Here is a 25,709-nt window from a genome sequence, read left to right as displayed (position 1 = left end):
AACACTTCTGGAGGGGAGAGAAAGCGGCATCATTAGTAAGTTGCGTGCAACATTTGGTGTGGGGTTCCCCAAAATACGCAAAACGATAATTAGAATTTAGTGTAGAACTCGCACATTTATTCGTTTGCGCTGGTTTTCATTAAAAGACACAGCAAGAATATCTGAGACAGCTCGTCAAAAAAACCGGGAGAATCAACGGGTGATCACAATAATCAGTTCAGTACGTAGTCTAATTGTTTTCTAAATGTTTGTGTCTAGGTACGTACATTTTTGAGGAAAACGCGCGTGCCGAGTCATTTGCTTCTGAGCTCCAGCTTCCACCCTGACGTCTCAACATCAGCCAATGGCAGAGCAGAGCGCTACATGCCACCCTTATTAATTACTATCTTTGCTCGTAATTGCACTATATCAAAGACACAAACACACACACACACACACACACACACACACACACACACACACAGGCGTGTATACACTCAACCATACTTGCAATAGAAGAATAAAGTTCAACGAGTTTACAAGAATTTTGTCATGTTCTTTGCATATACCAATGAACTTACAAATCGTATGCATGTAACAAACATTATTTATACTGACATTTTAATTACTTCTACGGTCCCTTGGCGGTGTAAAAAGGCGGCGGCTTGTGTAGCTTGGCCGTAAACTGGCCATGTATCTCAGGCACGAAGAGCAAACGGACGTCTTTCGAACTGCCATATTCCACATTCAAAGCATCAACAGCAAGGCGTACGTGCCAGACCATAAAACTACAGAACCTGCAGTGTTTCTGCACAGTTACCATACTAGGATAGTGTGAAACATTTAGATATTGAACAAAACAAGCTAAGTTCTATAGTTGGTTCAAATGGCTCTAAACACTAAGGGACATAACATCTGAGATCATCAGTCTCCTATACTTAGAACTACGTAAACCTAACTAACATAAGGACATCACACACATCCATTCCCGATGCAGGATTTGAACCTACGACCGTAACAGCCGTGTGGTTCCGGACTGAAGCACCTAGAACCGCTTGGCCACAGCGGCTGGCTAAAATCTTTTGTACTTCAGAAATGTAGGAACAAATACACGTTATCAGCAATCAACAGCATGTAACTGTGTACAAAGCATTACAGCCTTTATCGCAGTTATTGTAGAATTGTAACTTCTAAGTCAGTTTAATCAAAGGTAAGGCTTACAACAACATCAGCCAGATAAAATGCTTTGAGCATTAGATCAAGTGCTGACAGGTTGGTGGCAGGTTACTTAACTATAATTGCCGGCTGTGACGTCAAAAGGACTCGCGTTACCGCCACTTACGGGCATGCGTTTGCTCCGAGCAAGATGCGCCACGCTATAAAATGTACTGCGCTCCTTCCTCCTATGGTCTACAGTGGGCACTTTTCGTCCTACAGAACAGTCTCTGTGCTTGCAGGGTAACTTGTAAATCGAGGTCTTCTGAGGCCTGCCGCATTTTCAACTGGTCTCACTAGTTGCCGCATTTTTCACGGAGACCTAAAGATACACTCCTGGAAATGGAAAAAAGAACACATTGACACCGGTGTGTCAGACCCACCATACTTGCTCCGGACACTGCGAGAGGGCTGTACAAGCAATGATCACACGCACGGCACAGCGGACACACCAGGAACCGCGGTGTTGGCCGTCGAATGGCGCTAGCTGCGCAGCATTTGTGCACCGCCGCCGTCAGTGTCAGCCAGTTTGCCGTGGCATACGGAGCTCCATCGCAGTCTTTAACACTGGTAGCATGCCGCGACAGCGTGGACGTGAACCGTATGCGCAGTTGACGGACTTTGAGCGAGGGCGTATAGTGGGCATGCGGGAGGCCGGGTGGACGTACCGCCGAATTGCTCAACACGTGGGGCGTGAGGTCTCCACAGTACATCGACGTTGTCGCCAGTGGTCGGCGGAAGGTGCACGTGCCCGTCGACCTGGGACCGGACCGCAGCGACGCACGGATGCACGCCAAGACCGTAGGATCCTACGCAGTGCCGTAGGGGACCGCACCGCCACTTCCCAGCAAATTAGGGACACTGTTGCTCCTGGGGTATCGGCGAGGACCATTCGCAACCGTCTCCATGAAGCTGGGCTACGGTCCCGCACACCGTTAGGCCGTCTTCCGCTCACGCCCCAACATCGTGTAGCCCGCCTCCAGTGGTGTCGCGACAGGCGTGAATGGAGGGACGAATGGAGACGTGTCGTCTTCAGCGATGAGAGTCGCTTCTGCCTTGGTGCCAATGATGGTCGTATGCGTGTTTGGCGCCGTGCAGGTGAGCGCCACAATCAGGACTGCATACGACCGAGGCACACAGGGCCAACACCCGGCATCATGGTGTGGGGAGCGATCTCCTACACTGGCCGTACACCACTGGTGATCGTCGAGGGGACACTGAATAGTGCACGGTACATCCAAACCGTCATCGAACCCATCGTTCTACCATTCCTAGACCGGCAAGGGAATTTGCTGTTCCAACAGGACAATGCACGTCCGCATGTATCCCGTGCCACCCAACGTGCTCTAGAAGGTGTAAGTCAACTACCCTGGCCAGCAAGATCTCCGGATCTGTCCCCCATTGAGCATGTTTGGGACTGGATGAAGCGTCGTCTCACGCGGTCTGCACGTCCAGCACGAACGCTGGTCCAACTGAGGCGCCAGGTGGAAATGGCATGGCAAGCCGTTCCACAGGACTACATCCAGCATCTCTACGATCGTCTCCATGGGAGAATAGCAGCCTGCATTGCTGCGAAAGGTGGATATACACTGTACTAGTGCCGACATTGTGCATGCTCTGTTGCCTGTGTCTATGTGCCTGTGGTTCTGTCAGTGTGATCATGTGATGTATCTGACCCCAGGAATGTGTCAATAAAGTTTCCCCTTCCTGGGACAATGAATTCACGGTATTCTTATTTCAATTTCCAGGAGTGTAGATTTGATTTTGTTTCACTTCAGCAGACCGCTTAGTTCACATGAAAGGAAGCTACAGAACGGTAGTCATGCAAACTTCTGCTCCTTCCCCTGTCGTTGGTCTTATTGCGATTCGTTCTTCATTTATTTTGGTGATAGCCGCACAATTTCTCGATAAATTCACGTTAGGCGGTACATCTCATGGGACAGGTCTGATATTAACTTTGCACGTTGTACCAAAGTTTGTTTTATCACAGTGCGCTTCTCCGCAGGGCTATATACATTTCGGAGTGCGCCGATGTTCTGTAGATGTAGTGACCAACGCATCTATTATGTTTGGAGCGGACAAGGACGTCGAGGATCTGTGAAGAAATATCCTCGATTTCCTCCATAACCAGATCCGCGGCTGCCACTGCATACACGCTTACCATGGCAACGCCGCTGAGCAGAAGTACTGGCAGTACTACCAGTGAAGCTTTTTTTTTTTCTTTTTTTGTGTCATCAGTCTCCTCACTAGTTTGATGTGGCCCGCCACGAATTCCTCTCTTGTGCCAACGTCTTCATCTCACAGTACCACTTTCAACTTACGTCCTCAATTATTTCCTGTAAAGGTTTTGCCCTCTGCATCTCCCTCTAGTACAATGGAAGTCATTCCCTGATGTCTTAACAGGTGTCCTATCATACTTTCCCCCCTCCTTGTCAATGCTTCCCAGCTATCTCTTTCCTCTCCGATTGTGTGCACAACTTCCTCATTCCATACCTTATCATTCCACGTGATTTTCAACGTTTGTCTGTAGCGCCACACCTCAAGTAGCACCACATCTCAAATACTTCGATTCTCTTCTGTCCTCGCTTCCCCACAGCCCACGTTCCACTACCATACAGTTCTGTGCTCCAAACATACATTCTCATAAATTTCCTTCTCAGATTAAGGGCGACTTTTGATATTAGCAGACTTCTCTTTGCCAGGAATGCCATTCTTGCCAGTGCTAGTCTGCTGTTGATGTCCTCCTTGCTCCGTACGTCATCCGTTATTTTTCTGCCTAGGTAGTAGATTTCCTTCAACTACTTCGTGACCATCAATCCTGATGTCAAGTATCTCCCTGGTCTCGTTTCTACAAGTTCTCATTATTTTCGTCTTTCTTCGATTTACTCTCAAGCCATATTCTGTACTCGTTAGATTATTCAATCCATTCAGCATATCATGTAATTCTTCTTCACTTTCACTCAGCGTAGCAATGTCATCAGCGAATCGTATCGCTTATATCCTTTCACCTTGAATTGTAATTTCAATCCTGGAGCTTCCTTGTATTTCCATCTTTGCTTCTTCGATGTGCATACTGAACAGTAGGGGGGGGTGGGGGGGGGACACTACATCCCTCTCTTACACCCTTTCTAATCCGAGCACTTCGTTCGTGGTAATCTACTTTATTATTCTTTCTTGGCTCTTGTACATACTGTATGTTACCCGTCTCTCCATTAGCTTACACGTATTTTTCTCAGAATTTCGAACATCTTGCACCATTTTACATTGTCGAACGCTCTTTGCAGGTAGACAAATCATATGAACGTGTCTTGATTTTCTTAGACTTGCTTCCATTATCAACCAAAACGTCAGACTTCTTCTCGGGTGTCTTTACCTTTTCTGAAGCCAAACTGATCGTCATCTGGGAAATCCTCAGTTTCCTTTCCCATTCTTCTGTGTATTATTCTTGTCAGCAACTTGGATGAACAAGCTGTTAAGCTGGTTGTGCGATAATTCTCGCTTTTGTCCGCTCTTGCAGTCTTCGGAATTGTATGAATGATATTTTTACGAAATTCAGATGGTATGTGGCCAGAGTCATACATTTTAGACATCAAAATCAGTAGTCCTTTTGTTGCCACTTCTTTCAACTATTTCAGAAATTCTAATGGAACGTTATCTATTCCTTCTTGCTTATTTGATCTTAAGTCTTACAAAGCTCGCTTAAATTCTGATTCTAATACATCCCCTGTCTTTTCTAAATCGACTCCCGTTTCTTCTTCTACTACATCTGACAAATCTTCCCTCTCACAGAGGTCTTCAATGTAGTTTTTCCACCTATCCTCTCCCTCCTCTGTATTTAACAGTGGAATTCCCGTTGCACCCTTAATGTTGCCACTCTTGCATTTTGTTCCATCGAAAGTTGTTTTCACTTTCTCCTGTATGCTGAGTCAGTCCTTCGACCATCATTTCTTTTTCGATTTCTTCACATTTTTCATGCATCTATTTCGTCTTAGCTTCCTTGCAATTCTTATTAATTTCCTTTCTCAACGACTTGTATTTCTGTATTCTTTTCCAGATGATTTTTGTACTTACTTCTTTCATCGATTAACTGAAGTATTTCTTATGTTACCCATGGTTTCTTCGCAGTTAACTTCTTTGTACCTATGCTTTTCTTTCCAACTTCTGTGACTGCCGTTTTTAGAGATGTCCATTCTTCTTCAGCTGTACTGCCTACTGAGTTATTTCCTACTGCTGTATCTGTAGCCCTACAGAACTACAAGCGTGTCTCGTCATTCCTTAGTACTTCTGTATCCCACTTCTTTTCTTATTGATTCTTGCTGAGTAATCTCGAACTTCAGCTACTCTTCATCACTACCACATCGTGATCTGAGTCTGTATCTGCTCCTGGGTACGTCTTACAATCCCGTATTTCATTTCGGAATATCTGTCCATGATTTAATCTAAATGAAATCTTCCCCTATCATCTGGTCTTTTCCAAGTATACCACGTTCTGTTTTGATTCTTGAACAGAGCATTCGCTGTTACAAGCTGAAATTTCTCTCGCATTCCCAAGCCCATTTTCTCCTTCCCCGACAACTGTACTCCAAGCCCCCATGACTATTAGATTCTCATCTGCCTTTACCTACTGTATTACCCATTCATTGTCCTCATATACTTTCTCTGTCTCTTCATCTTCAGCTCGCGACGTCGGCATGTATACCTGAACTATCGTTGTCGGTGTTGGTTTGCTGTCGATTCTGATGAGAACAAGCCTATCTGTTCACTGTTTCACACTCTCTACCCTACCTTCCTAGTCTTAACGAATCCTGCACCTGTTATACCTTTTTCTGCTGCTGTTTATATTACTCTATATTCGTCTGACCAGAAATCCTTGTCTCCATTTCACATCATTGACCCCTACTATATCTAGAGCGAGCCTTTGCATTCCCCTTTTCCCTACCATATTAGAGCTTCTGACATTCCACGCCCCGACTCGTAGAACGTTATTCTTTCGTTGATTTTTCAAACTTTTTAATGGTCACCTCCCCCTTGGACACTTCGTCAAATACACGTCGCATGTCCTGCGGATACGCGTTATGTGTCTTCAGTGCATTGGTTTCCATTGTCTTCTGCATCCTCATGCCGCTGATCATTGCTGATAGTTCCTCCGTTAGTGGCAGTTTCTCACCCCATGGACAAAAAAGTGCACTGAACCTCTTTCCACTCCTCCGCCCTCCTTGACAAGGCCGTTGACAGAACAAGGGTGACTTACGCCGGAAGCCTTCGCCCGCCATATGCTGATTATTAATCAAAAATTAAGCGGGTATCGAACCCAAGACCGATGTGGTTTAGATTACTAATCAAAGATGGTAACCCTAGAATCTTTGTTGGTATTACAAAATGAGATTAAAAATTTCTTTATATAGAGGGCTATTACAAATGATTGAAGCGATTTCATGATCAACAATTCATGTCATGGCCTCCACGCCCTCCCGACTTAACCCCATGCGATTTCTTTCTGTGGGGTTATGTGAAAGATTCAGTGTTTAAACCTCCTCTACCAAGAAACGTGCCAGAACTGCGAGCTCGCATCAACGATGCTTTCGAGCTCATTGATGGGGACATGCTGCGCCGGGTGTGGGAGGAATTTGATTATCGGCTTGATGTCTGCTGGATTACTAAAGGGGCACATATCGAACATTTGTGAATACCTAAAAAAACTTTTTGAGTTTTTGTATGTGTGTGCAAAGCATTTTGAAAATATCTCAAATAACAAAGTTATTGTAGGGCTGTGAAATCGCTTCAATCATTTGTAATAACCCTGTATAAAAACATTGTCATAAGTAGTAAGCTTTGGAAGGTAATCATACATAAGATATAAAAAACACAATAGAATTACGTTAAAAAGAAATACTTCTCCACTTATGCTTCAAATTTCAATGAATATCTTTCACAAATTAAAGCAAATCCTGGTTTACATATAACATTGAAGTGAAGTTAAATTTCGGTGACAACATCTGCTTTGTCATACCACAAATAATATTTCTGTACTGATTGAAGCTAGTAAACTGAACATTACTCTCCCGTTACATAAATAAAATAAAACACATACCACAATGGACAATCTTATTTCCAATCGCCCCTTGCTGTTCTGTCATCCGGGTATGTCGTCTCGTAAGTACAATGTATCCACCGATGCGCCCTGACCACCATACCTTCGAGGTGACGTCCCATGATGGATATAATTTTGGCCTTTGCTCGTTGTACCGCCTCTTGCTGTTCCGGAGAATACATTTGTTCCGCATTTTCAGGGGACCGCGGCTACGCCACACTTGCTGTCGCCGGAGGGAGACTGTACATACTAATGCTGCATGGCCGGTATATGCTGTAGGCGACAGCTCTGTTTCCAGAACGTACAGCTCTGCTTCCATAACGTCAGCGTTAAGATTGCGTGCGACATTCATTCGGTCGAGAATGAGTTGCTGTATGGGAGTATCCAGGACGGAGGTCATGGACATGCTCCCAGATGTCAACCTGATACACACTCTGCACCAACATTCGTAATTCTTGACACGGATTATATCGAGGAAAATGGTCTTTCCGTGCAAGTACAGAATTAAATTCGCCACCTAGGATTAATCGGTCGTGCAGACCTTGGAAGAGCGGGGCAATTTCGTTTGCGAATAAACGGGAACGCTCTCGCCTCCTGTCTGCGCCGGATGGTGCTTGTATGTTGATGAGTCGTACATCAAGTACTGTCATTGCTAATCCCCGTACCGATTATGGGTACAGTACATCATGTGCCGTGATGTCTTCTTTGAAAAGTATTGCTATGCCGCTGCCAGTTTCGGAGGCGTGTGATATATAAGATACGTACCCGTACATGACAGGAAATTCATCGACGTATACATCTTGTAGGAGGACGATGTCGATGTTCGCCGCTTGGAGCATGTCTTTCAGTAGATATCGACAGAACGAAGTCGATATGCTTTTCTTCGTTCCGTCGCATGTATATCAGTCATGGGAGCTTACGCCGTCTGTTGCTGTGCTGGCGCAGTAAGTGACCCCACACTACCCACCGTCGTTGTTTATAAGTTGAACATAAGAGGGGCGCCGCACCCACCTTGTCGCCTGTTGCTACTATCGTTGAGTCCTCTTCACAATCATCAACTCAGTCTCCTTGGGACAAGTTTTTCGTCGGCCCTGGTTTGCCAGCGCCGCCTCTCTGTGGCTCGTCTTCTAATACTTCGGAGTGGCAATGGACTGCAGCTTGCCGTGCGTTTTCAAATTCTTGAGGTCGCTCTTGACGTATGCTGCTGTCGTCGAGCCAGTGGTGTTCGGATGAGGAGTCTCGGGATCCTGTGTAAGGTGGCCATCTTCCTCGGTCGTTTCTTGATCGTCGTTCTGCATACGTATTAAGGGGTCGTCCCACGGGATTAGACGTCGTTTCTTGCGCCATTTCGGAGACGGTTGAACACGTGTGTGCTTTCCCGTACCCGAATGTGAGAGACTGTCTCTGTCGACCACTGCAGCCGGACACGAAGGCAGCCGTTGGCACTATTCGACTGTCGATGACCTTTTGCTCATCCGGTCTCTGTACCTACTGGTGGTACCGGTCGTTGCTGATCAATAGGGGTCGTCGCCGCCGCCACCATTTTTATGTCGTCATCCGCCGTCGTCGGCTTTTCGACTGGCCTGACCAGCTGCTGCAACCTATCACTGTACGGTTGGGCGTCCGGAACACATTTGCGTATGTGAGAGGGAAAGACGCCGCCACAGGTGGTGCCACAGATTCACTTGTCGGTATCTGTGCAAGTCTTCATTGGAGACACGCTGAGCGAACGTGGCCATCCTGACCACAACCTGAGAAAGTTTTGGGCTGAGCGTCATAAATGACTATCGCTCTGTAGCCTCCAATTGTGAGATAAGGCGGCACATGTTTTGATACCTCGATCCGTATTTGTCGCACACCATTGAGTGCCGGGTGCGTGGTAAAGGTTGTCCCTTTTTCTGCTAGGCGACTAAGTACCCGTCCGTAGGGTTGGAGCTCGTTAACCACGATCTCAGCCGGAACCTCAAATTGCAGCTCAAATGCTCTTGCAGTTCTCAATCCAATTCCTGCATGATTAATTGCTACTGTTCCGACATGGTCGTCTGAATGTTTAAATTTAAGTCCATGTTTATGGTCGTATACGATCTTGTCACACAACGTGTCGTTGATCAGTTTGACGTAGACCATACTGCTTGTGGGCGCCAGTCGTATATTGTGGTTCAATTTTAGTTTCTTCACGTATAAATCGTTCTATTTCAAATGCTTTCGGTCGTGCAAATACATTGTTATAGCTGATCTTGATAGTAGATTTACGGTACGAATGAGTCATTCTAGTTCGAAAGCGCAAGCACTAGTGAAGGCTAACGCGAAGTAAAAAGCCGCGTACGCGCTAAGCACCGCGGCAGGGACGTAAACAGACGTCCGCGCCGCACGACTGGGGAAAGCAGACTGACCCTAACGTCTGCAGTCACGTCTTGTCACTACATTCCTTCTTATTCTAATGCTTTGTACATGTTCCTCTCATTACCAGTTTTACGAAGTACTTTCTCAATTCTTATATTATCAGTTCACATGATTTTCTACATTCTTCTGTAACACCATTTCTCAAACGCTTCAATTTTCGTCTTTTATTGTACTCCCACAGTGAATAATTGACTACCATACAATGCTGTGCTCCAAACAGACATTAAGTTCGATGTCTGTTATAGCAGTAGACGAGACGACAATAAATACCATCAGTCACCTACAAAAAGGCAACATATGAAACTTCCTGGCAGATTAAAACTGTGTGCCCGACCAAGACTCGAACTCGGAACCTTTGCCTTTCGCGGGCAAGTGCTCTACCAACTGGGCTACCGAAGCACGACTCGCGCCCGATGCTCACAGCTTTACTTCTGCCAGTATCTCGTCTCCTACCTTCCAAACTTTACAGGAGCTCTCCTGCGAACCTTGCAGAACTGGCACTCCTGAAAGAAAGGATATAGCGTAGACATGGCTTAGCCACAGCCTGGGGGATGTTTCCAGAATGAGATTTTCACTCTGCAGCGGAGTGTGCGCTGATATCAAACTTCCTGGCGGATTAAAACTGTGTGCCCGACCGAGACTCGAACTCGGGACCTTTGCCTTTCGCGGGCAAGTGCTCTACCATCTGAGCTTGCTCAGTTGGTAGAGCACTTGCCCGCGAAAGGCAAAGGTCCATCTGAGCTAGCTCAGTTGGTAGAGCACTTGCCCGCGAAAGGCAAAAGTCCCGAGTTCGAGTCTGGGTCGGGCACACAGTTTTAATCTGTCAGGAAGTTTAATATCAGCGCACACTCCGCTGCAGAGTGAAAATCTCATTCTGGAAACATCCCCCAGGCTCTGGCTAAGCCATGTCTACGCTATATCCTTTCTTTCAGGAGTGCCAGTTCTGCAAGGTTCGCAGGAGAGCTCCTGTAAAGTTTGGAAGGTAGGAGACGAGATACTGGCAGAAGTAAGGCTTTGAGTACCGGGCGTGAGTCGTGCTTCGGTAGCTCAGTTGGTAGAGCACTTGCCCGCGAAAGGCAAAGGTCCCGAGTTCGAGTCTCGGTCGGGCACACAGTTTTAATATGCCAGGAAGTTTCATATCAGCGCACACTCCGCTGCAGAATGAAAATCTCATTCAGGTAACATATGAATAACTTTATTTACACAATCTACATTTAATAATGGAGTTGAAAATGACTTTGGACGCTGTAGGTTCTTTAGTGGTGCAGAATCATACACAAACGATGGCAGTGATCTAGAGAGAACCGAATAGTCTTGAATGCTGATTCACATGCATAAGTTGCTGAACATTAATACAAACCAGTAGCATAATGCTACGTTGATATATAGTTCCTCTCTGCCATCTTCATAGGCCTGTAGATGCACTTGATCTGAGGCATCTCTGATTTGTGGCTGCTTAAAAGGATGCACCGGCCAATCAGAGTAGCGTGCTGTGAGATCATCTGATTTGAGCGTCCTCTGGCGGCTCTTATGCGTGGCCACCCGACGGAGAACAGCGAGCAATGGAGAAAGCTCGCGCGGCGCCCACGAGAAGTACAGGCCCCCAACGAAATTATACTAATCGCCTTGCCTGCCATACCTCGCAAATGCTCGGCTCCGTGCCGGGCCAACAGGAAATCAATATTGAAATGAAAAGGTACCCACTGCTGATCTTAACTTTGTGATATGTTATCGAGAGCTTGCTTGTATTGAAACACACAGATAAGACTTATTAAACTCGTCTGAAACTGTCACTCACTCCCCGCCGGGGTTGGGTCAAAAGTGCTGTCACTACTGCAGCTGCGAGTGGTGTGGTCTATGGAGATTTCGTCGATACTGCAGTGTCTGATAATAGCAGACTTCATTTCCCAGGAATGTCCTGTTTCCCTGTTCCTTTCTACTTTTTCCATTCTATCTGCTTCGTCTACCTTGTGTCAGTTTGCTTCCAAAGCAGCAGAACTCTTCCACTCCGTGTACCTTGTGATACCAGTTTACTTTCTAATTTTATCGCTAATCATTTCTGTACTTTTCATTACCTTTGTATTCACTGGGTTCACTCTCAATTAATATTGTTATCAGAAACTCCATTCCATTCAAAATGTCATGCATTTCCTATTCAGTTTCACTACTTTACGCAAAGTTTGATCATCTTTGACCCTGAACGTCAATCCCACTCATGTTTTTTTTATTTATTTCACTTTGATGTATATATTGAACATTATTACCGAAAGACTACTTTCCTGTTTTATATGCTTTGTAATGAAAGTACTTTGTTGTTTGTTTTCTATTCTTTTTTTCCATCTTTGTTCTTGTACATACCGTAAGTTATCTTTTTTACCAGTCTTACTGTTTAATCTGTGTGTCACCTTCCAGTGTGTCCAGATCTTTTCCGCGTATACTGCTATCTTTCATAGACCACTTGTTGGCGATGATTAAATTGTGCTACATGCAAAATCATAGCAGTCGCCCTCCGCTTTCATTTCTTTCCCCAATTCACATTCTCCAACCACTTTTTCTTCTCTTTCTTTTTGTGCTATCGAACTGAGCTCCCTGACCATAATTACATTTTTGTCTGTCTTGGTTGTATGAAAAATTTCTTGTTTTCATCACAGGTTACTCGAATATTTTCACCATCTGTGACATCCAGCTAATCAAAATCAGTCACTGGGTAGTATTCATTACCACCTCGTTCCACTCTGTTCACTGTAACGTGATTGGTGTCTTATTCACTCATTTCTAGTATTCGATAATTTTTTATCTTGTCGTATACAATATCCTCTTCCAACAGAACAAGGAAGGCTCTGCTGCCCTTCTTCCCTATCATACCAACAATATACTCTGTCTGTAATGACCTCCTCGTTAATAGACAATTCGCTCCTCCACTCCTAAAAGTAGAAGCTCCCTAGAGCTGTCTACTGTTCACTGAATGCTCCTTTTAACTCACCAGTTCCTTCACATATCCAGAATCAACCTGGCATTATTTCCTCCTTTATTTTGTTTTTAGTGTCTTCTTCTGACAGGTTCTATATGGCCTATCATGACTTCCTCCGCTGTGATAACATATTCATCTCAGTGTGGCTCTTAGACCCGGTCTGCTCTATATTTGCTGGAAATATTCCATTCTTGGTCTCCCCTCACCGTACTCTGTGATCTAACAGAAGATTCTCCTTGATGTCTTAACGTCCTATCTTTCAATTCTGCACCTTCTAGTAGCGTGTTTTTGCCATATACTCATCGACAAATCTGCGGAGGACGTTCACATTTCTTGTTTCACCAATCAGTTCCATTTTCAGTATTCTTCATGGCACCATATCTCAGACGCTCCGATTCTCCTCGTCTCCCCACAGTCTACGATTCACCTCCATACAATGCTGTGCTCCAGACATACTATCAGAAATTTCTTCCTAGAAGACCTAAGAATGCCTTGTTTGCGCGATTCTGCTTCTCACAGCCTTCTTATTTTGTCCATCATGTATTATTTTACATCTTTCTCCTCTATCTACTTCGTTGTCCGTAGTTTTCGTGTTACATGTGTCGCTAACCTCAGTTCTAATGTTCCTTATTTCTTTCGTTATTCATTCTTTAACGATCAGTGCATGTTTTGTGCTCAGTATACCGTTCATTCCACTGATCAGGTCTTGTAATTCTTCCACACTTACAGTCATATTGCGCCTATATTGCGGGTGACAGATATCTGATAGACATTTTGTAAACGAACAAAACATCTAGTCCGCACCTCGTGGTCGTGCGGTAGCGTTCTCGCTTCCCACGCCCGGGTTCCCTGGTTCGATTCCCGGCGGGGTCAGGGATTTTCTCTGCCTCGTGATGACTGGGTGTTGTGTGATGTTCTTGGGTTAGTTAGGTTTAAGTAGTTCTAAGTTCTAGGGGACTGATGACCATAGATGTTAAGTCCCATAGTGCTCAGAGTCATTTGAACCAAAACATCTAACCAACCCATTTACATATCAGTTCTCTGCGAGATATTGTGTGTACGGAAAGCTGTAGACCTGACGTTTTGTTCAGAACAGTGAATAAATTTCGCAAATGTTTATGACACCTTGAATTGTTGTGCCTGTTTAATTTAATTCTCCATGTGGTAAAACGTATCGCTGTGTGTTGTGATTGCAGGCGGCCTGTACTGCAACTGGACGTGGGACCAGGTCCTCTGCTGGCCCCCCACCAGGGCGGGGACCACGGCGAAGCAGCGCTGCCCCAGCTTCAACGGGCTCGACCAGACCAGTGAGTGCGTGCATAGTAACAATAATGAGCGTCTGACGTTGGTGGCCGGGAGACCCCTCGCGGGGCCGTTTGGCCGCCGCTCCACAAGTTCTTTAACACCACTACGGCGACTTGCTAGTGAATAAGCATGAAATGATAATGAAAGACACACAACACCCAGTCATCTCGAGGCAGAGAAAAACCCTGACCTCGTCGGGAATCGAACCAGCGACACCGTGCGCGGGAAGCGAGAACGCTACCGCAAGACCACGAGCCGCGGACTGTGCGTAGTAAACACAGCAGCACAGTACCTCAGCAAGAAATATTACTCCATTGTATCAACATGCAATTGAAAGTAATAGAGCGTCGGTGACAGGGATTGACATTTAGAATATAACGAAATACAGCAAAATTTGAATAAAGTTAAAGCGCAGTACGAATGAGCGTATGCTCACTATAGGAGATTTTCCACTGTCATTTCTTGACATTTTGTAACATACGAGCTTTGGCCTAAAAGTAACTGGATTACGGATATACCTCACAGTTTGACACAAAGGAAGGCAAGGGCTCGACTAAGGTGTTGGTAGTGAAAGGATAATGGGAATAGAGAGGAAAGATGGTAGGTACTCAGCAGTTTGGCATTTGACCTTAAGGCCTACGCTGCCAGTCTGTTAAAAAAGTCATTCCAGATATTTTCTTGCCAAACCTCATTTACTTCAGTGAAGTACAGTGAAGTGAAACTATACCACCAGAAAAAATTCTTTGGCAGTGTGCTCACACGAAGAAATCTAGTCATGAAGAGGAAACGGTTTGCATGAAGAGGAAACGGTTTGTTGATTAGAAGGGAGAGATCAGACCCTGCATCCCACCGATTTAGACGTGTTTCGGCCTAATAACAGTCTGAGATCTCTCGTAATCAACTCTTGCGAAAGGGTGCGGGTCAATCCGCTTCCATTTACGAAAATAACTCACGTTCAACGCTCACGACGAAACATCCGTTTCGGTTGAGATGAAATCGTCACAGCGCTCGAAAATAAATGCATTTAATCGTATGCATAAGGCTCTATAGTTTCCTACACATTGATGGATTAGAGGCTTAGATCTGTTGATATATTTGACGAAGAAAGTGACTGTTAACCGGAGTGTTGCCAAGTTGTGAATTTCCTCCGTTCACATTACAAGGAATTCATGTGTGCTTACGTCCGATCCGCTATTTTTCATTACTTTTACGTAAAGAATCAAAATTTCGAACATAATAGGGCAGCAGCCCATTATTTCATACTTTTACCGTACATATAATATGGGTCTAAATTTGCTGCCTATAGGTGCATAGAAACAACGTTTATCGTACAACACAAACTGGGCGATATATATTATTGTGCAGGAAAATGACTTTTATGCTAAGGGCACTGTTACGAAGTAACTAAATGAGTCTTAGAGAAACTGAAGGAGACGGATATTCCAACAACAATTTCGCATGAGTTTTGGATAACTTTTCATCTTCACATTCCCTAAAAACATAAAATATTTTGTGAGAAAAAATATACAATGTACCACGCCTTTAAAGTTCGTAGCCATATATCCTGATGACTTTTTCGTGGTCCACCGTTAGGTTCGTTATATATGAAACAATTTTGAATTTTGCAATGGCTTCTATTTTCGTGGCACAGTATTTCTAAATGTGTCAGGCACATTCTCTTTGGTGTTTCAGTAGATATTTGAAATTTCGGTATTGCAATATGTGGCAGGAATCCGCCCAAACAAGTAGTCCTCATCACGTCTTCCATGCGGCAACCAATGTCGACGGAAAGACTCGGTTTGTTTCCCGCTACCAACAAAATTTGTTTTAAATTTTAGGAGCTCATTCGACAGAAAGGTTCGAGACTATTTTTTTCCGGTATTCTTTTTATCGACATGTTTTAAGAGGGACAGTAAAACAGTACTCCAGCAGTGGCAGCAGTGCCCTCGCCGCCGCGCTAACTGCTACAGCCGAGCACGAAGCGCTGCTGAGCCGCTGCCGGATAGCTGTTCATTGTTCTACACTACTGGCGACTAAAATTGCTACACCGCGAAGATGACGTGCCACAGACGCGAAATTTAACCGACAGGAAGAAGATGCTGTGATACGCAAATGATAGGCTTTTCAGAGCATTCACACAAGGTTGGCGCCTGTGGCGACGCCTACAACGTGCTGACATGAAGAAAGTTTCCAACCGATTTCTCATACAAAAACAGCAGTTGACCCGCGTTGCCTGCTGGAACGATGTTGTGATGCCTCGTGTACGGAGGAGAAATGCGTACCATCACGTTCCCGACTTTGATAAAGGTCGGATTGTAGCCTATCGCCATTGCGGTTTATCGTATCGCGACATTGCTGCTCGCGTTGGTCGAGATCCAATGACTGTTAGCAGGATACGGAATCGGTTGGTTCAGGAGGGTAATACGGAACGCCGTGCTGGATCCCAACGGCGTCGTATCACTAGCAGTCGAGAAGACAGCCATCTTATCCGCATGGCTGTAACGGATCGTGCAGCCACGTCTCGATCCCTGAATCAACAGATGGGGACGTTTGCAAGACAGCAACCATCTGCACGAACAGTTCGACGACGTTTGCAGCAGCATGGACTATCAGCTCGGAGACCATTGCTGCGGTTACACTTGACGGTGCATCACAGACAGGAGCGCCTGCGATGGTGTACTCAACGACGAACCTGGGTGCGCGATTGGCAAAACGTCATTTTTTCGGATGAATCCAGGTTCTGTTTACAGCATCATGATGGTCGTATCCGTGTTTGGCGACATCGCGGTGAACGCATTGGAAGCATGTATTCGTCATCGCCATACTGGCGTATCACCCAGCGTGATAATATAGGGTGCCATTAGTTACACGTCTCGGTCACCTCTTGTTCGCATTTACGGCACTTTGAAGAGTGGACGTTACATTTCAGATGTGTTACGACCCGTGGATCCACCCTTCATTCGATCCCTGCGAAACCCTACATTTCAGCAGGAAAATGCACGACCTCATATTGCAGGTCCTGTAAGCGGCCTTTCTGGATACAGAAAATGTTCGACTGCTGCCCTGAGCACACCTGACGCAGCTGGATGCCCTAAGTAATTTATATCGCTGCAAGACCGTGCAGTCATACATTATGTACGTATATGGGAAGGAAACGTGGTGCAACATTAAACGCCTGGGGAAGGTGCGTGTTGAGGAGGCTAACCTATTTAGCTCTCTAGCCTTCCTGCTACGCTGCCGAGATGAGAACACGATTCCGCGATTTGCCATGGTGAGCCATCACATTAACACTTCGGAAGCCAGAAGTATCCATCGTCGTGCCAGCTATGCCTCACTGCTGGTAAGGCTACATTTAATAGGCTGTCCACCTGCAGTTGACAGAGGTACTCTTGTGACTAGACTGGGAGTGGGCGGGATGGCCGAGCGGTTCTAGGCGCTACAGTCTGGAACCGCGACGCCACTACGGTCGCAGGTTAGAATCCTGCCTCGGGCATGGATGTGTCTGATGTCCTTAGGTTAGTTAGGTCTAAGTAGTTTTAAGTTCTAGGTTAGATGGGTCCAGACCGCTGAACGACTGGGTGACCGACCCACCACCTGAGTAGGAGTGGGACCTTGGCCGACAGGTGGAAGCTCGGGCTAGTAAGCGGCGAAGGGCGAGAGGTGCATCCGCCTCTCCGGAGTGCGGGGTGCAGTTGCCGGGGAGCGTCGCGTGAAATCGACGATGACAGAGCCACAGAAGGGGACCAGTGCGCTGGCAACGGCGCGCTGAACCCCGCAGTTCGAAGAGTGCCGTTGGCCTTGGGGCGAGGCCGGTGGGCGAGCTGCAACAGTCCCCCCCCCCCCCCCCCCCCCCCCCATGCCAGAGGAGCCGGTCCGGGGCAAGAGACGGGTTCCCAATCCTTTTTTCGCTTGTCAACAATATGTCTGAGACAGAGACAAGCGATTCATGCGCGCCTTCGAGGGCTTCTTTGCTTACTGTTCCCTTCCCATAAGGGGGCACGGGGCAGATCGAGGAAAGCATCAGTGAGAGGCATGCCAGGATTACACAATACCTGGAAGCCAATGTAAAGAATGGAAAGATAAGCCAGGCTGCGATCTTGACCCTAAAAAATGAACTCGCCTCCTGGGCTATCGCCCATGCGAAGCTCGAGGGGCGAGTTGAAGAACTGCAGAAGGAAAATGAAAGGCTGCGCAAGCAGCCAACAAAATCATGGGCAAATGTAGTCGCTCAAACGGCACCTAAGAGCCAGACTACAAGAGATACCATTGTAAAAGTATCACAAAGACCGGACACTGCTGTCTTTTTGAGACCACTGCCCGGTCAAGACACTAAGAAAATACAGGAAATTTTTACAACAACGATCAATCCTGCAAAAGACAAAATCAAAATAAAGTAAAAGCTACAAAGAATGTAGTAATAGTCGATGTGGCAACGGAGGATGACCGGAATAAAATACTTAACAACCAGAAACTGTGTAAAGCAGTAAAATGTGAACCACCAAGAAAGAGAAATCCTATTGTTGTTATGTATGACATACCAGTCACATTTGATAATAATGAACTCCAGGAAACAATTCGAATTCATAATTTTGATGATATAAGTACTGATGACTTTAAAAATGAATTCAAACTTGAATTTAAAACGGGGCCAAGAGACAAAGACGTTGTACATCATGTAGCGGAAGTCTCTGGCCAGATGTGGAAGAGATTAACCTCAATGGGTAGGATCTACATTGGCTTTCACGCCATCAACGTGCGGGACTTTTTGGTGGTACCTCGCTGCCATAATTGCGGCGATCTTGACCATGTGCATAAATATTGTGAAAGGAAGTCGGCTTGCTCCAGGTGTGGAGAAGAAAATCACATTAGAAAAAACTGCACAAAATCTGCAAAATGCATCCCATGCATGAGAACAGGCAAAAAGACTTGTAATGCCTCTGGTCGCAACTGCCCAACGTACAAGATGCTGGAGCAGAGGTTAATATCAAGAACCGACTATGGCTGAGTTAACTACGGCACCCAGGATGCCTAAAAGAAAATCCCCATGCAAGAGGAGAAGGGAGGCGGCAAGAGCAGCCCAGTTCAAACAGTTCCTTGCAACACTCGCAGAAGGAAGAGATGGCAGGAAGAGAATGAAGGATACATGTGTCCAAACGGATCCACAAGAACAAGCGGCAGCTCCCTCTCCCTACTGCTGGGGATCACGAACGCCAGGAAATCAGGCAACTCGAGACAGGCGTCCTGTAGCGGAGGGCCGACCAGCATTCGTTCAAGGGAGTCCTGTACTGGAAATGCCGGTGCAGGTCAACACAATTACAAGTTCAAATACACATACAACAAATAACACTAACGCTAGTACTGACTCGAGACAACCAACAGCTGTGAGAACAGTGGTTGATCCGATCAGAATATACCCTAATCTTGAACATTCTTTACAATTATCCCGCCTGGAGGAGCCGGCTGTCCTGACCACTGCACTGCGACATCTAGTGCGAGTAGGACATAGGTACGGGCGTAAGGTCACCTTCTCGGTCATGGAGGCTGTTGACAGGGTACAACTAAAGACTATGAATCTCCCCACCGACTTTGGCGCCCTGCGTGACCTAGTAAAGAAGGTGTTTGAGAGAAGGAACGAAACCTTCAACTTAGATGAAATATACAATCAGTCTGTCCTATCCAATGGGAGAATAGCCTACGACTGGACGAAAACCTTCCCAGCATCATATGTACACACATATTTCCCATAATTACAGAAATACAGATAGGGCAGCTAAATGTACATAATAGTAGGCTGGTCATGCAGGAGCTTCGAAGAGTGGTGGAGGAGAGGAGCCTTGATGTGCTCTGTTTGCAGGAGCCATACTCTCTTGCGGGGAATGTAGCCTTTGCTGCCATGAGCTGGCAAGTGGTAAGCTTCGGAGATGACCCGAAAGCCACCATCATAATAACCAACAAGGCACTGCGGGTAACGGTGCTCTCACATCTTTCGGACGATCACTGCAATGTCATCGAACTTCAGTCACCAATTGGCGTGATATACTTAATAAACATGTATTTTCAATACGGTACAGACATTGACGTTTACCTTGACCAACTCACGCAGGTGGCAACGGTGCTGAGGGGCAGAAAGGCAGTTGTGGTGGCGGACGTGAACGCCAAATCCCCCCTGTGGCACAGTGGCACCCGAGATGAAAGAGGAGGCAAGCTGGAAGAGACTATCATGTCTCTACAACTCCTCATTGCCAATAGACCAGGAAACCCCCCCACCTACACAGGAGGGGGAGGAGATGGAACTAATATCGACATCACGTTGATGACCACCAACATCGCTGCCAATATACAAAACTGGATTGTTACTGATGGAGAAACAACCAGCGATCACAACTTTATCACATTTACAATTTCAGATCGGGAGTGCCACTGGGACATAGGGTGGGAAGTACAACTAAACTATAACAAGACCAATTGGGAGCGCCTTGCAAGAGAGTTTGACACTCCGACATGGCCAGATGATGACGAAGATATCGACAAACACGCCGAAGATCTGGTGGGCGCTCTTACCAGGGCAGTCAAGGCTGCTGTACCAACCAGGAGGAGAGCCGTTGCGGCTTCTCCATCACCATGGTCAGCGGAACTGGGGCAGATGCGTCAGTCTGTCAGGAGGGCGAGGAGGTATTACCAGCGAAGCGTCGTCTGGGAAGAAAAACATACATGGCTACGAACATACAGGGAAGCCAAAGAGCAGTTCCAGAAGGAACTGCAAACAGTCAGGCTGGAAAGCTGGAAGAAATATGTGCACACCCAATTGGCTATGGATCCCTGGGGCACTCCTTACAAAATAGTAAGAGAGAAAATCAGGTCGCCAATGGTGCTCTCCACTATCAGGGACGGGACCCGGATGACTGGATCTTGGCAGGAAACTGCTGAGGTCCTCCTCCACTCCCTCCTCCCTGATGATAAAGAGGAAGAGGACACAGAAGAACAATGCCTAATTAGGCAGGCTATGCAGGCAGATTACGAGAATAACACCATGGTGTACCCTTTCTCAGAAGAGGAAGTGGCAGCCCACATAAAATTACTAAAGAAAGGAAAGGCCCCAGGACCAGACGGCATCATCGCGGAGGTGGTGCAATACCTCGCTCCTCAACTGGTGACACCTTTAGCAAGAATTTACAACGAGGCCCTGCGCCTGAGAACATTCCCCAAAATCTGGAAACAGGCCAATGTTGTAATTATCAAAAAAGGGCGGGACTAAGACCCTAAAGAAGCAAAATCTTACAGACCTATCTGTCTGTTGGACCTGTTAGGCAAATTGCTGGAGAGGTTACTAGCTGATAGACTGACAGCACACCGGATGTTTTGCGGGATGAGCGACAGACAATTCGGTTTTCGGCAGGGGCGATCTGCGTATGACGCAATTGCCCTCGCATCCGAGGTCTGTGGGTTGTCTCCGCTCAAGTACATAGTTGGCATCATGGTGGACATCAGTGGCGCCTTTGATAACCTGTGGTGGCCTTCGCTCTTCTCCTGCTTGCGGGAGAAGGAGTGTCCAGGGCCGCTATACGGCTGTCTTAGGAGCTATTGTATGGAAAGAGAGGTCTGGCTATCGTCCCCTAGCGAGCGAATTGGCAAGAAAATCACGAAGGGGTGTCCACAGGGCTCTGTCCTGGGGCCACTCTTTTGGGATAGAAATATGGAGCCTCTCCTGGAGAGCTTGGAAAATAGTGTGGATGTGCTAGAGGCGATAGCTTACGCTGACGACCTCCTTCTGCTGGTTGACGGCCGAAGTCGCGAAGACCTCGAACCTAAAATTAATAGGACACTAGCAATTCTTACACAGTGGTGCCAAAACACGAAAATGACTATTGCGCCTAGCAAGTCAACATACTTGTTACTGAAAGGCCAATTGGCCAGGAATCCAACGGTAAGAATCGAGGGCTCACCGGTGATTCGGCGTCGAGAGGCCCGGTACCTTGGAGTAACAATTGATGAAAGGTGGAACTTCGCCAAACACATCGAAACAGTCACACAAAGATCACTAGAAGCTCTAAACAATTTGATCATGATAGGACACAATAGGTTTCATCTTCCACCAGAACTCATAAAATTGTACCGCAACACCATTCTCGTTTCCATCGTGGGTTACGGATTCGGAGTGTGGGCACACAGGCTCACGAGGGTCGTGCCCGCTATGTCTGTGAGGAGGGTGCAACGTAACATGCTTCTGCGCTCCATCGGAGCGTACAGAACATCTCCAGGAGGGGCACTACTAACACTCATGGGGGTGTGTCCCCTGGACATCAAAATCCGGGAACAGGCAGCCTGGTACTGGGTGAAAAGGGGAGATGTAGAAAAGACCGAGAGCATCTTGGGAGTGCGGGTGGGGGACAAGTTTGCAATTAAGAGGAGAGGAGAAGAGCTATGGCAAGAACTCTGGGACGCAGAAACAACAGGCCGAAGGACTTACCAGCTGCTCCCAAACATCAAAGAACGCCTCCAACTCTCGCATTTTCAACCAAGCAAGGGACTGGTGCACTTCCTCACAGGGCATGGACCGTATCCGGCATATATTTGCCAATTCGGGAAAAGGGCTATCCCCTCGTGTGATTGTGGAGCTGAATGGGGCACTCCGGATCACGTGATCTATGAGTGCCCGGTCTTTGATGACGTAGCCGGTGACTTAAGAAACCAGCTGCCTCACAACAACACGTACCAGTTAATTAGAGACCCTACTACATTCACCATATTAAACCGCCTTGCCAGCGAGGTATCAGCAAAAGTCCTGCAAGAATACCTCAGGGAAAATATATGAGCCACCAGACATGACATAATTGAAGGCGACCCATCCCATTCCGCTAGGGCGTGGACTGGCCAATCGCCGTGACGGTAGGAATCCGCCACGCCCTGGAACAAGGGGGAGGGAGCGCCAATACCCGAAATTGACAACTGCGCACCGACTGTGACTTAGAACTAATTTAACCACTTAGTAGATAGGAGATAGAAGACCACTAACAGAACCTGCAGCGACTTTCTTTAAGGCCAGCCCAGTGCCAGGGGCATGCTCACTGGGCTTAGCTCAGTGGGCACGGCCACACAGTAGGTTTATATTTAACAACTGGCACGCCTGTAACGCTGCAGGAAGTAGCCCTTAGATTAGTTAGCTAAGAGTAGAACTAGATCTTACCCAATAAGAAACTAACTCCTCATTTCCTGTAGCAAGTAAGTTCACTAACACTAGTAATAGAGGTTAACAATGCTGCTAATATCAATTAAATGTAATGTAGATCTAAGACCCCTAATGATTAGGTGGTGGGTTACAATGTATGAAATAATTTGAATAAAGAAATTAAAAAAAAAAAAAGTTCTAGGGGACTGATGACCTCAGAAGTTAAGTTTCATAGTGCTCAGAGCTATTTGAACTGTGAGTGGGTGGACGCTGCCACTAAGCACAAGAGGACTCATCGCAAAAGAAGACCACAGAGAAAGAGAAAGAGAAACAACAACACGATTCAGAATGAAAATTACAGAACTAACTGTCATGAATACGACGGAGAGACATATCAACTCAGGTGCTATTTCGGCACTTAGGAAAGCTTTTAACTTCACTTCAGCGCCTCGGAGTATTCCTGTCTGTTGTATTGTTGGGTCTTGCCCACTCGTCTCGTGTAGGGTGCCTAAGGGGCTATACAACAATCCAAGGAAATAACATTATTAGTTTTGTTTCAATAACTCAGATTGGCAGTTCTGAACTTGAATGTACAAAATGCTGCCGCAAGTGAGGGCGACACGCAGTATAATTCAGAGACCTTTACCATATGCAGTTTTCCTGAAAGTTGACACACGTCACTAATACTGCTCTGCGCATCCTGTCTACTAATGTCCGGTGGAGGCTGCCTGGAGCGGCACTTATATTCACTTCGGCCAGACAGCACTCCTGCCGTGGTGCGGTCCTATTCAGCGCACCATTGGCCGACGTCGTTTCGCCGCCTTCTCTGGTCTTGCGTTCTTCATCTTCGTTCCGGCGCTTGTGGTTACGCCAGAACAGATTTTATCAGTATCGTTGAACAAGCATTCCGCAGGATGCCTAGTGAGAGCGTAGACAAAATTCGTCGCGAATCGTGCCGGATTATTTCAAAATCTTGATTAGGAACGAACGCAACTGACTTCACACAGTCTCCATCGACCCCTCATCGTGGTTCTGCCAGCTGACAAGAGCAATGCCTCCGTCGTACTGAATGAAGCTGACTACGACGCTAAATTCAGTTACTTAAGGAGGAGGATACCTACTGGAAACTGGCACGGGACCCAACGTCGAGATTAACGAGGAAGACATCAGAGCTCCTAAAACAGTCATTACTGGAAGTGGCCGTTATTAGGAGTCTGCTCCCACAGGGGCCGAGACTGCCTACGCTTTGCTACTAAAGACCCACAAAACGGTTTCTCCTCTTCATCCCAGTGTCAGCACCATCGACTTGCCAGCTTACAGACTACCGAAACACCTGGCCAGCCTCCGTTCACCACATTTAGATCACTGTGTGCATTACGTTAATAAGACCAACGATTTTGTCAAACGAATTAATCGTCTGCGTCTTGGACAAGGCGATATACTGGTCAGTCTTCCTATTTACACACGTTCCTGTCAAACAATATATCCAACTCCTCTCGCAGGTATTCCATACTTCATTTACGGGTCTGTTTAAGCACACGTGATCGTATTTCCTAAATGACGGCCAGTATTTCGACCTCTTGGGTGGCGTGGCGATGTTAAATGTGTTACCTCTATCCTTAGCCAGTCTTTTTATGGCGAAATTGAAGTAGCTTTCGACACGGCTCCAGCAGAGCGAACTTGCTTTTATCGTTACATCGATGGCACTATTTTCGTCGGGAGACATGGACGTGATAAATTGGATAATGCTTAAAACACTGGAAAGGCATTCACGACTACATTAGGTTTACGACGGAAGTAGAGATAGACGGTGCATTGACCTCCTTTGACGGCGAACACCTCAGTCACAGTGTTTACAGAAAACCTGCATACACGGATCAGCATCTGCACGCTCTCAGCCAGCACCATCCGGCGCAAAAAAGGGGCGTTCGGAACACCCTTGTCCACTGTGCTGAACTCGCTTCAGACGTCGAACATCTGTTCTGGGACTTACCCACCATCGAAAACTTTCGAAAAGTCTTGAGGGAAAATGGATACAATCAACCCCATTTATCACAGGGTATTCTCTGGTGAGACGCACAGGCGAAACACCACCGAATAAAGATCAATGAACTTGCATTTTTTTTTTTTTTTTTTTTTTTTAGGAACAGTGTCGGGAAAGATTAGGGTACTCTTGAAGAGATAAAGCATTTCATCATTCTTCAGGCCCTCAACAAAAAGTACGACAGCTCATCAGGCATGTGAAGGACGATCAAAGGCTTAGTGAACAGAACACGATGACAGTATGGCTGACACTACGGGGGCCAGACTGTACCCACTGTGGAGCAACGCCAGTGGTGAGGGGTGGGGGAGGGGGTGGGGCGCGGATCACGAGAGGTACTTACGCCTACAGTATCAGGAAAAATAACCGTCGGAACGCGCTTTAGAAAACAGGCACCGAATACTATTCGAAGAAACTTCTGTCATTATTAGGACGAAGGGATTTTGGGATTGCGTTGTAAAAGAAGCCACAGAAAAAAATCTGAGAACAGAATCAGTAAGGAGGTGGATTTGCTGTTCTGCACGGCCTGGGAACCGGC

General features: G+C 46.5%; 1 protein-coding gene across 1 annotated transcript in view; it reads left to right on the top strand.

Moving 5' to 3' along the window:
• The window catches only part of LOC124776148 (PDF receptor-like), a 397,145-nt gene that overhangs the window by 96,153 nt on the left and 275,283 nt on the right, over positions 1-25,709 (top strand). The window contains exon 3 of the mRNA XM_047250985.1: positions 13,856-13,966. Within this exon, the coding sequence (XP_047106941.1) occupies positions 13,856-13,966 (111 nt within the window). The remainder of the gene's footprint in view (positions 1-13,855; positions 13,967-25,709) is intronic.

Source organism: Schistocerca piceifrons, chromosome 2 (genome assembly GCF_021461385.2).
Source record: "Schistocerca piceifrons isolate TAMUIC-IGC-003096 chromosome 2, iqSchPice1.1, whole genome shotgun sequence".
Lineage (NCBI taxonomy): Eukaryota > Metazoa > Arthropoda > Insecta > Orthoptera > Acrididae > Schistocerca > Schistocerca piceifrons.
This window is presented reverse-complemented; position numbering and strand designations above follow the sequence as displayed.